General features: G+C 51.3%; 1 protein-coding gene across 1 annotated transcript in view; it reads right to left on the bottom strand.

Annotated features, from left to right (window-relative positions):
• LOC123813617 (xanthine dehydrogenase/oxidase-like) overlaps positions 1–12,370 on the bottom strand; it is a 59,881-nt gene that overhangs the window by 39,855 nt on the left and 7,656 nt on the right. Inside the window, 8 exon segments of the mRNA XM_045830681.1 lie at positions 498–584; positions 942–1,010; positions 4,178–4,239; positions 5,183–5,309; positions 8,821–8,904; positions 8,907–8,934; positions 10,157–10,218; positions 10,220–10,254. Coding sequence (XP_045686637.1) covers positions 498–584; positions 942–1,010; positions 4,178–4,239; positions 5,183–5,309; positions 8,821–8,904; positions 8,907–8,934; positions 10,157–10,218; positions 10,220–10,254 — 554 coding nt within the window.

The raw sequence follows: 12,370 nt of genomic DNA, 5'->3' as shown, positions 1-12,370 counted from the left end.
CTGGACTGAAGGAGCAGAATCATCAAGATAAGAAAGTGAGTGTGAGAGGCGTCCTTCACAGAGAGCTGCAGGCCACGGGCTGTGCCCCTTGGAACACTGCTCTGTTTGTGTGCTTGCTTGCTCGCTTGCCTGTTTAATGAATGACTGTTTACAGAGAGGAGGTGGGCTGCTGGGGGGGGGGTTGTGCGGGTATGCACTAGATTTAGCCAGGAGGTCAGCAGATGCGTCGGAAGCACCTGTGACAGCACACAGTGTGCCAGAGAGATCTATTCGGTGTCCTCAGAGTGACACATGGGAGACGGGGAGAAATGAGGGTCCCTGTGGGAGTCTGCAACAGAGGGATTTGATCCCCTGGCTGTCAGAGAAAGGAAGACAAGTTCAGGCTGAAACCTAAAGGACAAGGAGAAACACAAGTTCCCAGGGTTATGAAGTCAGGTGGGTCTCCACAGGCTCATGACGCAGAGCCCCGGATGGGCCTGCACCGAGACATCACCTACCAGCAGCTCCGGGGGAAAGATGGGCTCCTGGGTGGGATCCAAGGGCATGAACTCCTCTGGGTTGAACAGAGATGGTGAGAGAGTGATCTGCTGGGAAAGGGAACAGATGTGTGGTTCAGTGTCTCCTCTGCTGAAATGCCCCAGAGGACCAGCCCAGCCCTCGGTCCACGCGCTCCTGTGCAGACCACAGCAGGCTGGTGGAGGGGCAGGCCGCTCCTGCAGGGCAAGAACAGGAGGTCCTACCACACAACCCAGGGCTGATGTGCACAGTCACCACCCTCTTCAGTCTGGGCACAACCGTTTCCTCTTCCAGCTCTCTCCACCGCTTCCAGGCCCGCCTCTCCACCGCTGCCAAGAGTGTGGAGAGAGCCTGCTGGCTGCCTGGCTGGCCCCTTTGAGCTGATGTTGACCCCCAGGATTCCAGAGAGAAAAGGGCCCACTTACTGTGCCCTCTTTCTTCTGGTTCATGCAGCAGTTCGGGTTGTCCGCATTTCCTCCGCAGCACCCGCCACCCTAGAGAGAGGACCGTCATTCACACAGAAAGTACGTGCGAAGGGTTTTCACAGAAGGGAAAGAACCTACATGATTCATGGCCGGTGAAATCCAGCTCTTCACACCTATTTCACCAAAAATAGTATTAGCAGGTACCTGGTCCCACCCCACCTGCCTTTGCACAGAGGTAAGGCCTCTGCTTTAACTACTTTTTCTTGCCTGGGAATAACCTGTGAATAAACAAATGAGCTCTCTCTGGAAAGCAGCAGTGAAACTTAGTGATAAGAACACTTCTCCAAACAGGATACGTCCTCCTACTTTATCAAAGCATATCTTTGTGCCCATTTCCCCTCTCCAGTGCCGCGTCTTCAGGAAGCAATGTGACAGAAATTCCCTGGTTCTCTCAGCACCCAAGGGCCCCCTCTTCTAGGTCCATCGGGTTCTTGCCTGGGCACCTTGAAGGCTGGAATCTTGGTGGCCCTCCTGACAAGAGCACCCAAGGACTGGGTGCTGGGCTGGGAGACGTGCCCAGGGGGTGTGCCCGATGGCCTCGCCACTGATTCCCAGACATGCTCGCCAGGACGCGAGGCACTCCTCACTCCTCACTCCTCACTCTGGGCCTGTCCCGGCGGAAGTCTACAGGCATGATAATGACCCCTTACCGGTGGACTTGCCCAGGACCTCTCGGGAGCCAACAGCCGAGCACAGAGTAGAGTCTGGCTTGACGCCTCTCAGAACCAAGGCGTCGGGAAAGGGGTGTGTTCCCATGACCGAGATGCCCCCAAGAAAGCAGGAACCTCAGCTCAGAACCTCAGAAGCCCCTCCAGGACCATGGAGTGGTGCTGAGAGGTGAAGGTGGGGGAAACTTCCGGGCATAGCCGGGCGCATTTCTGGGGTGGCTGACTCCTGGAGGGGCGGGCCTGCGGCAGCCCTTCTGCACTGAGTCACGGGAGCCGCCATTCTTCCCTGACACTTCCCGAAGGACAAGCCAAGCCCACTGCTGTTCCCGAGAAGGTGTGGCCTTCAAGAACTAGACGGCACTGCCAGACTTGGCACTGGCGGAAGAACCTCCCCTTGCCTCAACCCTCTGCAGATGCTGCTGTAAGTGCAGAAGTGCAGAGCCCTGGCCCCCCCACCCACCCACCCATACACACACACAGCTTGGCTGTGAGAGCTCAGAGCAGCCCTGTTATGGACCTCTGCACCCCCGCCTTGCCCTTCCCCTTTCTACTTAGACGGAAAGGAAGAAAGAGAGGTGCCTGTAGTGCCTCTTCTCGTCTTTCTTCTCGGGGGAGCGATGCAGGGGGTTCACCAGGTCCCAGGTGAAGTGAGGGGCACCAGCCGCACTAACCCAGTCCTTGCGGGAAGGGTGTCTTTCACAAGTACATTTGCCAGGTCATTGAAGTGCCAGCACGTTCTTGCTTAAGTCTGTGATCTTGATAATTCACCGATGTGCTCGTGACATAGACTGTTGTAATGAACAGCGTCTCACTGCACTCAAGGCGGCACTGCACTGAGGCTGGGCATGACTGCTTTTTCCTCCTGGAGAGGTTCCCCCTTTTTCTCAGTAGGCTAAGGCAGGCTTATTTCTTATGGTTCCTTCATTTCCTTCCTCGCTGCTGGGCAGACACTGCCATTCCCTGCTGTGACCAGAGCACCTCCCTCTAGCAGACTCTCCTCACCCTTTTCTAGCATGTGCGATGGAAATGAAAACAACATGACCAGGTCTGTGAAAAGTGTGTGTAAAGCAAGAGGTAAAAGGCTCCGAAGGAAGGCTTGGGGGTCTCTAGTGAGTAACGTGCATGAGCTTCTGAGGACGCTCAGCACAGATCACTTTGGCTGCTCGGTGCACTCAGCTCAGCCCTGCTCTGCCAGGCAGCAGGGGTGAGGGGAGCACCGCCCACCAACAGAAGCAGGAGCCAACCCTGGGAAGGAGCATGATTGTCAGCTACACTCCAAAGCCCTTCTCTTTTGAGAAGCTAGGAGGGCTGGTTAAATTGTTTCTCTTTGAGAAGCCTTCTCTGAAGTCAGTTCGTGGACATGATGAACAATGGTTCTCAGGGAAGGCTGAACAATTTGTAAAGATCGAATATTGAGTCGTAGAAGAAATGTACCAGCATCATGGTTTATGGTTGCCATTTCCTGAATACATAAGGTATGTCCAGCATCATTCCGAGGGCTTTACAAGAGGTACTTTCAACAACAATTACAAGGTAGGTGTTATTATAATTCCCCATGTTAGAAACAAGAAAATTTGCCCAAGGCCATGAGTGAGTTAAGGGGTGAAATGGGATCTGAATCGAGGTCTGCAGGACTCTGAATCTGAGCTTCCGACCACTTTCCCTTAAATTCACACCCCTGAGTTCCTCATCGGCGTGTGGTGTTTTCCACCCTTATAAGCCCCGTCTGCATGTCCACCCCACTTTGAATTGTTTGAATGAAACACTCCTTTTGTATGGTACCAACCCTACAGGTCAGCAAAAGGCCACAGGAGCCTGTGGTTCTACCATCAACCCCAAATCACACTGGCAGAAGGAGGTCTGACTGGAGACGGGCTCAACATGACCCAGCTGGAGAGTCAGCTGAGAAACCTGAGGGGGTTAAGCCAAGAAAGCAGAGGCCGGTGTGTCTGTTTCTACAAGCAATGCCTGCACACCTTGGCTGGGGCTCCTCAACCAGAGTTCTACAAACACCACAGGGGTTCACGAACTTGGAGAACTGATTAGCAGTTTCATAAGCCCAGCAGAGTGTCAGCCGCAGAAGGCAGCCAGGAAAGGCGGGAGCACATGGGTGCAGAGTCGGGCTGGGTGGGTTGTTATTACATCCCACACTCAGCAACTATGCCACATGCTGAGCATGCTGGTCTCCAAGGATGGCTGCCAAGCCGAAATACCCCGAAGGAAGTCAGCTCCTGGGCACCAGGCCTCTTCCAGAATCAGTTCCTCTGGGCTTTTTCACGTGGGGGTGGGGGATGTGAGTCCCAATGGTGCTGATGAGAACCCCTCTCCAAATAAGAAGGGCAGTATCCATTGCCCATGCCTGGTCCCCATAGGGAAAGGACCTGCCACCTGGCCATCTGATCTCTCTTCTCCGTAACCCAGAGGCCCTTAGCATTCCTCCCAACTGTGATTCCTGAGTGTTGCTGCTTTAAGGGCGGGGCCACGGATGTCCTGGGGGCCACCACTTACCTTGGCAAAGGTGCGGAAGCCCTGGAGGATGGGCCTGTAGCCTGTGCAGCGGCACAGGTTTCCTGGGGGAGGAGGAAGAAGTCGCAGGGTCAGCGCAGGCCACAGGGCAAGTGAGCAGTTTCTGGCTTAGCTCCAGCATCAGTCAGGTGCCTGCTGCACATTCTGTTTTCTCTTCCTGGAATGCCCCTCCTTGTCCTCTTCCTCCCTGTACTTCCGACTTTAAAACATCTATCACTTCTTCCAGGAAGCCTTCCCAGAATGCCCAGACTAACTCAGGTGCCCTTTTAAGTACTTCCCTGGTACCTAGTCACAGCTTTATGAGTGAAGTTATCAAACTGCATTATAAACTCTCTTCCCCTTTAAAGTATCAACTCCTTGGAGTGAGGACTGGATCTTTCATCCCCATGTCCCTTGTTTTCTGTAGAGTGCCTGACATATGCTGGGACTCAATACAATACGACTGAACAAATGATGGGCTGAAATGGTGAATGGATGAGAAGCCTTCACTATTCAATGTCGAGAAACAGACACCTGGTCCAGAGTCCCAGGCCCACACACAGAGGGACGGTGAGAAGCCATCCCTGCCCACAGCTCAGAATCACAGCTGCCTTCCTCAGACGTGGCCTTTGCCCGGCAGAATCCTGCTCTGGTGAAAGCTGGGACAGAAGGGAGCAGTATCACTAGCCTCTGTGGATTTCCAAACGATGTCCTGAGCCAGCCGCCCACTGCTACCCCATCCTAGTACAGAGAAAGGGCAGGAAGACACCCTCAGAAAGATGAATTCTAAAGTGAGATGTCTCCAGCCTGAGTGTTTGTCAAACTAAGAGAGAGCCAACCCTCCAGCAGATCTTAGCCACTACACTGGGGTGCCCTGAGCTTTGTCTCCAAAGGACAGTGCCGTGGACTCCTAGCCCATTCCCAGCTTCCACTTGGGCCCCCATGCTGACCCCCACAGAGCCCCCCATCTGCCATACCACCTCCTGGGCTGTGCCTAGAGGCCCGTACCTTGGAAAGCATCCTCGATCTCCTCGATGGTGGGCTCGGGCTCATTCCGGAGCAGCGTGTACATGCTCATGACCATTCCGGGGGTGCAGAACCCGCACTGGGAGCCATGGCTTTTGGAAATTCTCTCCTAAAAGGGACAGACAGCAGGGGCACCCTGTGTTGGGAGAACCCCTCTCAGACTCCACACATGGCTCAGCTGAAGCCAGGCCACACCAATGGGTCAGTGCGGGGTAGGAGTCACGGCACAGAGTGAAACCCTAGTGCCACCACTCAACAACTGTCACCTTGGGCACATTACCAGGCCTCTCTGAGCCATAGGTCCCTCATGCTAGTGCTCACCTCTAGAGCAGTGGCGAGGATTCAAAGAGATATTTACATAAAACTCTAAACATTATATACCTGGCATATACTGGGAATCCTGCCAATGTTAGTTATTCGTAGGAAAGTCCCTTTGAACAATAGTGACTCTCAGAAGCAACTTCTCAGCCTTCATTCCCTTCTCTGAACAAAGGAGGAAGCAGGTCCAGAGATTTAAGAAATTTATGCAAAGACACACGTGGTGAATGAAAGAACCACATCACATTCTGTTAACTGCACTACCCCACAACCCAACTCAACTCAGCCTTTATTGAGAACCAGCTGAATACATCTTATTCCAAACTAGAGTGCCACTGTCTCCTTAAGTGAAGGGAACCCCTGACACCCAGTGGGGGCATAAGATTTGAAAAATGTTTCATATAGAACTTGCTATAGTTCTATATGAACTATAGTTTCATATAGAACTTTCAATTGCTATATGCATTGAACATCACAGAATTTTCATTCAAACCTGCAAGATTTCCACTATAAGGAGATTCTCCAGGTCCACATTATCGTTACGATTTTGTCTCTTGGGATCCTCTCCTGGTACTTACATAAAGTAAAATTGCTAGAGCCTCATATTCCCAGGGCCTAGCGTGTCTTTCTATTCATTCATTTTGTCAACTTTTGCGGAGACCCTACTGTGTGACAGGCAGTGAAGAAGAGAGATGAGGTCTCTGGCCTCATGAAGCTCATGTCCGAGTAGGGAAACATATTGACCAAAAAAATAAATATACAAACACAAAGAAAAGTCCAGGTAAAGATCAGCGCTATGTAGAGAATTTGTGGAGGATGACAGGACCCAGAGTGACTCATGGTTCCTTGAAGGAGTCAGAAATGGTGGCTCCGAAAAGGGGACCTTTAAGTTGAATCTAATGCCACAGTTTGGATCAGGGAAGGGTGTCTTCCAGACAGAGGGAACAGCAAGTGCAAAGCCCGGCGTGCTCGTCACTAAAAGGTCAGTGTGGGTGGTACCCGCTGGGGCGAGGGAAATCCTGGGGGAGATCACGCGGCTCCTCGCAGGCCTGGGGAGGGATCCAGACTTGTACTCTGGGCGGGAACGGGAAGCCACTGTGTAGTAAGGTCTAACTAGTGGTTTTAAAGAATCACTCGGGCTGTTGGGTGGGGAATGGGTGGTAGGGGGCAAGGATAGAAACAGGAGACCAGGACACTGTAGTGGTCCAGACAAGAGGGGATAGTGGCTCAGACCAAGCAGTAATAGGGAAACTGAGAGAAAATGAAGGTTTTATTTTAGGATTTGGAGGTAGACACTGCTTCTGGAAAGATGGGGGTGGTATATAAGAGAATGAAAGATGAGGCCTAGATGTTTGTGTTGAGCAATCGGATGGATGCTTTTGCCACTGACTCACAGGGAGGAAGACTGGGCAAGAAAGAAGGAAAAGAATAGGGTTTTGTTAAGTTTGAGACTAAGACGCCCATACAGTGATACCAAGTAGGCAGGTGGGAGTGTGAATCTAACCTCTGAGGGAGGTCAAAGTGGAAGATATAAATGTCAAGTACTAATCGCATGTAGATGGTACTAAATTCACCTAGGGAGGGTGTGCAGATGGAGAAGGGAAGGGGCCCAGGCCGGCTCCCTGGGGCGCTGCAGCCATAGGGACTGAGCTGACGAGGAGCCCAGGAGCCAAGGAGCCAGTGCATGGTGCGAACATGGAGAGGGAGGGGAATGAGGGGATGTCATGTCACAGAAACCAAGGGAAAAAACTAAGCGCACAGGGAGAAGTGGAATGTGGCTCTACAGCTTACCATATTTTGCCGTATAGAATGTGCACTTTTGCCCAAATTTTTGAGGGGAAAATAAGGATGCACATTATACATGGGTAGTACTAATTCCATATTTATATAAATGTTTTTGATTCTTTTATTTATGCTTATGTGTTAAAAGTATAACTGTAGAAAGCAATAATGATACCCATATGTAAAATAATACCCTGGAATATGATCATTGGTTTTGTTTCTAAATATAAATAAATTAAAAATTGAATTAAAAAATTAAATTAAAAGAATTTTTCCTGAAAGTATGGGCCCAAAATGTTGGTGCGCGTTATATAGGCAAAATATGGTATTTGGGATCTGAAATAAGAGCATCAAGAAAAAGGACCTGTGCTATTGGAAAGGCGGGGGTTGCAGCCTAATTATATGGCTGCAATTCCAGTGTTCAAACTGCTCATTCTTCCATCTCTTTGTCTCAGAGAATTAGTGCAAGCCCCAGTGAGCCTTCCCATATCTCCTGCAGGTTGGAGAGGTTGAGTAATTTCCCTTTCCTCCCTAAGAAATAAAGCTGTAGAGTGAAGTAACGGCACCCCACCCTGCTCCGCCCTCACATGACTGGTCCCAGAGGCTCCCTGCAAGGGGTATAGTCAGCTTTTTCAACCAGAGGCCCTGGCTCCCAGGTGTACGTCAGTGACCACGGAAGGCATGCCCTGAACAACAGGTCTCCCCAAATGGCCAAGGCAGGATTAAGACCTGGGCCTAGCTCCACACCCTCTGCGCACATAATCTCCCAAAGACACCTCCCCTCGCCTCAGCGTCCCCTAACAAAACGCACTGGGAACAACAGTCTTTCCTTCCCACGGTGCTCTGCTCTCCTGTGTGCTCCCTGCCCCTCTGCCTGAGACCATCCTGATTTTCCCCACAAAGGCCCCCAGATTACTGCCCACTCTTCCCCAAAACGTTACCAGGCCAACCTGTTTCCGGGTGGCCTGATACCATCACGGAGAAAGCCTCAGTCAGACCCTCGCACGTCTCCATTCTGCTATTCGGGCCTTGCTTACCTCCATTCAGTGAGGACAGAGGCCTAGCAGCCCACATTTGTATTATCTGCCGGGAGCAGGTGAGAGGTGCAATGGAATTGCCACTCAAGGAGCAGGGAGCATTAAGTGGAGTAAGTGGTGTGGAGCATTTGGAATCTTGGATCTGGGAAGGCAGGGGTTTCCTACGCATACTTGAGCTCAGTGTGAGGAAGTTCCCCCACCCCTCCTCTCTCCAGTTCTGGTGCAGCTGGACTGTCTAGCCACCCGGTCCAATTGGCCCCCTTGGTTCCCCTGGAGTCACATTCACCCCCACCACAGGAGGGAGCTGCAGCCTGGGCACCTCCTCCTCTTTCTGTCTCATAGCGCCCACCTCCCGCCTCCTCACCTCTAAGGAGATGGGGAGGTGGCCAGGCCACCACATTTCCTTTGCCCAAGGGTGACACTCAGCCCCACAACCCAAAGCAAGTCCGCACCCTTGTCACGAACTCCCTTTGCTCTGGTTACCTGCACAGGATGCAGCCTGGACTTGGTGCTTCCTATCCCTTCCACTGTCGTCACGGCAACATGGTGCAAGGAGCAGATGGGGGGGGGGCCAGGCAGGCATTGACAGAAAAATGGCTGCGACCACATGTTAAGGCCATTCCGTTGTCTACTCAGGTCATCAGAGGGGGACTGGAGTAGCAAGCCTGAACTTTGTGATGCTGTGTGTCATTTCTCTTCACTCTACATTAAGTTCTTTTCTCTTCTAGAGGTGTCCTTGCCTCTCCTCCAAGACTCTGAGAAAGGGACAGAGGTAGCTCTCCTTCTGGTGGGCCCTGAGTCCCTCCAGCTCCTTGTGGGGTCAAGCATCAGTGTACCCCAGGACCCCCAGCTGGAGCAAGGGGGCCAGGGTCACTTTCAGACAGCTCTCACTCAGCTCAACCCTGGAGGAAGAGCTAAGGGGAAGTTTCCAGCAGGTTCCAGGCCCAAGGTGTATTCCTCTTCCTGTAGAGCCCTTCCTTAGCCTCTTCAATTTCAGCACCTCCAGCCGCTTTTGCTTCTGTTTCCACCCACCCCTACTTCTCCCGTTTCTCAGAGAACATGAGACACCAACCCCTCAGAGCTTGCTCACATCCGTTCCTTTGCTCATCATTCATTCACTCATACAATCAACCCCAGTTATTGAGTGCCAGCCACACGCCAGGCACTCCATTGAGGGCTGAGAAATAAAGGTGAATAAAATGAAATCTCTGCTCTTTAACAGCCTGCAGTCAACCCAGAAAATAGAAGCCAGCATGCAGGTATAAACTCAATATCTAATGGTAAGTGCTCAGGAGGGCTGTACACAGGGCACTATGGGACTAGCTCAGAAAAAGGGCACCTAGCAATCTTGGGAAATCAAGAAAGGCTTCCTAGAGGAGGTGATATTTTTCCTAGTCCTAACGAGCTAGTCACGTTAGCCATGTAGAGAAGTCCCGGAAGGAAAGATATTGGAAAAGACTTGAAGAACAGCTTATGCAAAGACCAAGAAATTAGTGGGTGTGGAGTGTGATTGTTCACAGTTGTCTCTGCCTGGGGGACTAGGACCCACTGATGACTGGAGTGCTGGACCCATGTAGAGAAAGAGAACTGGAGAGGAAAGTGGGGTATGTTGTGAAGGGCTTCATGTGCAAAGCAAAGAGATGGGACTTTATCCTGCAGGGCAACGGACACCTGTTGAGGGATTGATTGCATATGGGGACGTGAAAGCCAGCCTGGGTTTTCAGAAAGGCTGCGCGTGCACACGCACACCCACTCACTCACAAGCTGACCCCTGCTTCGTCGGCCTCAGATGGGCCATCGGCCAACAGGCAAAGGATACACGATCTTGTTCTGGAGACGATCAAACTTGGAGAGCATCACGGTGCAAGCTCCACAGCTCCCCTTCTCCACAGCCCAGCTTGGTCCCGCTCAGCCCCACTGGATGGTCGAGGATTAAGGAACATGAACTTGAAGAGAACAAGAGTCTTTGCTGGACTGCTGGGAAATACCTGAGCAGACCTGGGAGTGTAGAACCGTCACTGTCATGCACAGGCTCAGGCCCCTCCACCAGGGAGACTGCACACACACCCAGCCTCCTCCGCTGAGCCCAGGGAGGTGGGAATAGGGTCCCTCCCTACCTTCCCTGAGGGAAAAGACATCAGAGTCCCACATGAAAACACCAAGTTACATCCCCTGGGACTTGAGTTCCGGGACTTAAACTTGACCGAGCCTTGAATCCTGATCATTTTCTTGGAGTCAGGGTCTTGTAGGCACAGCTTTGTAGGCCCCCAGCCCTGTGATATCCCCCAGACAGGTGAATTAGCAACCTCAAAATCTGAGCAGGTGGGGCAGCCATCACATCTGCCCAGAGACTGAGATGTTGATCTGTTCTGGGGTTTGCTGAGTCCCAGCTCTTTATCCTGAACCTTTGGGGCTGGCGAAGTCCAGGAATCCACCTTAGGGATAGACCAGGGCTTTTTGAATATCCAGTCCATGGGACTATGTGAAGGGAAATTAAAATGAAGACAGTTTTGAGGTCAGGGACCATTAATGGAGCCATATCATAAACATACTTGCAGAAATAAATGATCGGACACTTGGCATTTGTAAAAGTGCCTAAGGAAGAGGCTATTCTAGAAAACTGCAGTCATGGTGGCCACTTTCTCTGAGACACATGGGCTCCATTGCTCCTTTTCCCTCAGAGCCACAGGCCTCTAACCATCCAGCTACCCGGTGGGGATGGAAGGAGCTGAGCTCATCACCTCCTGGGCACTTCTCTCAAGATGAGATTAGTTACTAACAATAATACAGCATCTTATACCTGGAAATCGCTTATACTCAAGAACTCTTCACACTAACTGGTTAGCAGGCAGGACAGGGACTGCTATTGCCCAGTAGACTGAAACAAAATCAAACTACGACCCAAGAGGTCACGTGAGCCCTGCAAGCTCACACAGCCACTTGTGTGTTCCAGAGGTGGGGGGTTCCCCCCTTCACCATGTGGCTGCCTCCTTTAAAACACATTTGGGGAGGACTTTCTGTGTCCTCAGTTATTCTTTCCACTAATAAGGACATGGGCAGTCAGAGCAGTTCAGGCAACTCTGGGGGCATGTGAATAGCGATGGTAGCAAGAGTCCAGCTAGATTTTCTTCCAGCCTCGGGGTCTTTCTGGAAGCCAGGAAGTTCTCTCTTGCCTAGAACCCTCACAAATGAGCTCCCAACATGGGCTCCCAATAAGCCACAGGGACTTTGTACTTATGTGCCGACTTTCAGTTTTGGATTTCGTTTGCGAGTTGATCTTTAAACCAGCCAATGTCTACAACCAGGCCTTCCTGAGGCTTTCAGACTTTCAATACTTTAGTCGAAAATTAAACTTGATGTCAACTCTCTAAAAAACCCACTAGGTTCACGTGCTGTGAACCTCCAGATCCCGCTCCCTGTAGCTCGAAAAATCCAGGCAAAGCCCGCAAGAGCCAGCAACCCAGTGTGACGGGAAGTGAGGGAACCAGAGACGAGGCCCTGGATTCCAGGCTCACTTGTAAACAATCCTGTGTGGTTCCCAAATACGCCACTGGAATCAGCCACTGTATCCCTGCCACTGGGAGCAAGTGGGGTTTGTTGACAAAGGTCAGGATGAGCCATGTCCTAACAACAGACCTCTGGGGAGTTTCCAGTACAGGTAGAACATTAAGAGTGTGGCTGTAGGCTTTAGTCTAGGCTCTGCAGATGTCTGCCCAAAGTGCCTGAGCGAGAAGCAGGTCCCTTAACAGGTGCAGGCCTCACCTCCCCCTTCTGCAAAAGGGCTGGCTGTGGACGTCAGTGAGATAACCTACAGAAAATCACCATGAACAACTCCACCTGTACATAGTAAGTGCTCATCAATGTTAGCTCCTATTATATTTTCACTATTATTTTTTGTTCTAGGGTCTCAGAATATTTTCCTACTCTTAATAAAACAGGGGTGCATTACAAAATAGCCATGGGGATACAAAGTACAGCATAAGAAATGTAATCAATAATACTAAAATAAGTATGTATGGTGCCAGGTGTGTAC

The sequence above is a fragment of the Phyllostomus hastatus genome, unplaced genomic scaffold, assembly GCF_019186645.2.
Source record: "Phyllostomus hastatus isolate PE091 unplaced genomic scaffold, TTU_PhHast_1.1 phas_contig_1550, whole genome shotgun sequence".
NCBI classification, from domain to species: Eukaryota; Metazoa; Chordata; class Mammalia; order Chiroptera; family Phyllostomidae; genus Phyllostomus; species Phyllostomus hastatus.
The sequence above is the reverse complement of the archived record's forward strand: the minus strand, read 5'-3'. Positions and strand labels throughout refer to the sequence as shown.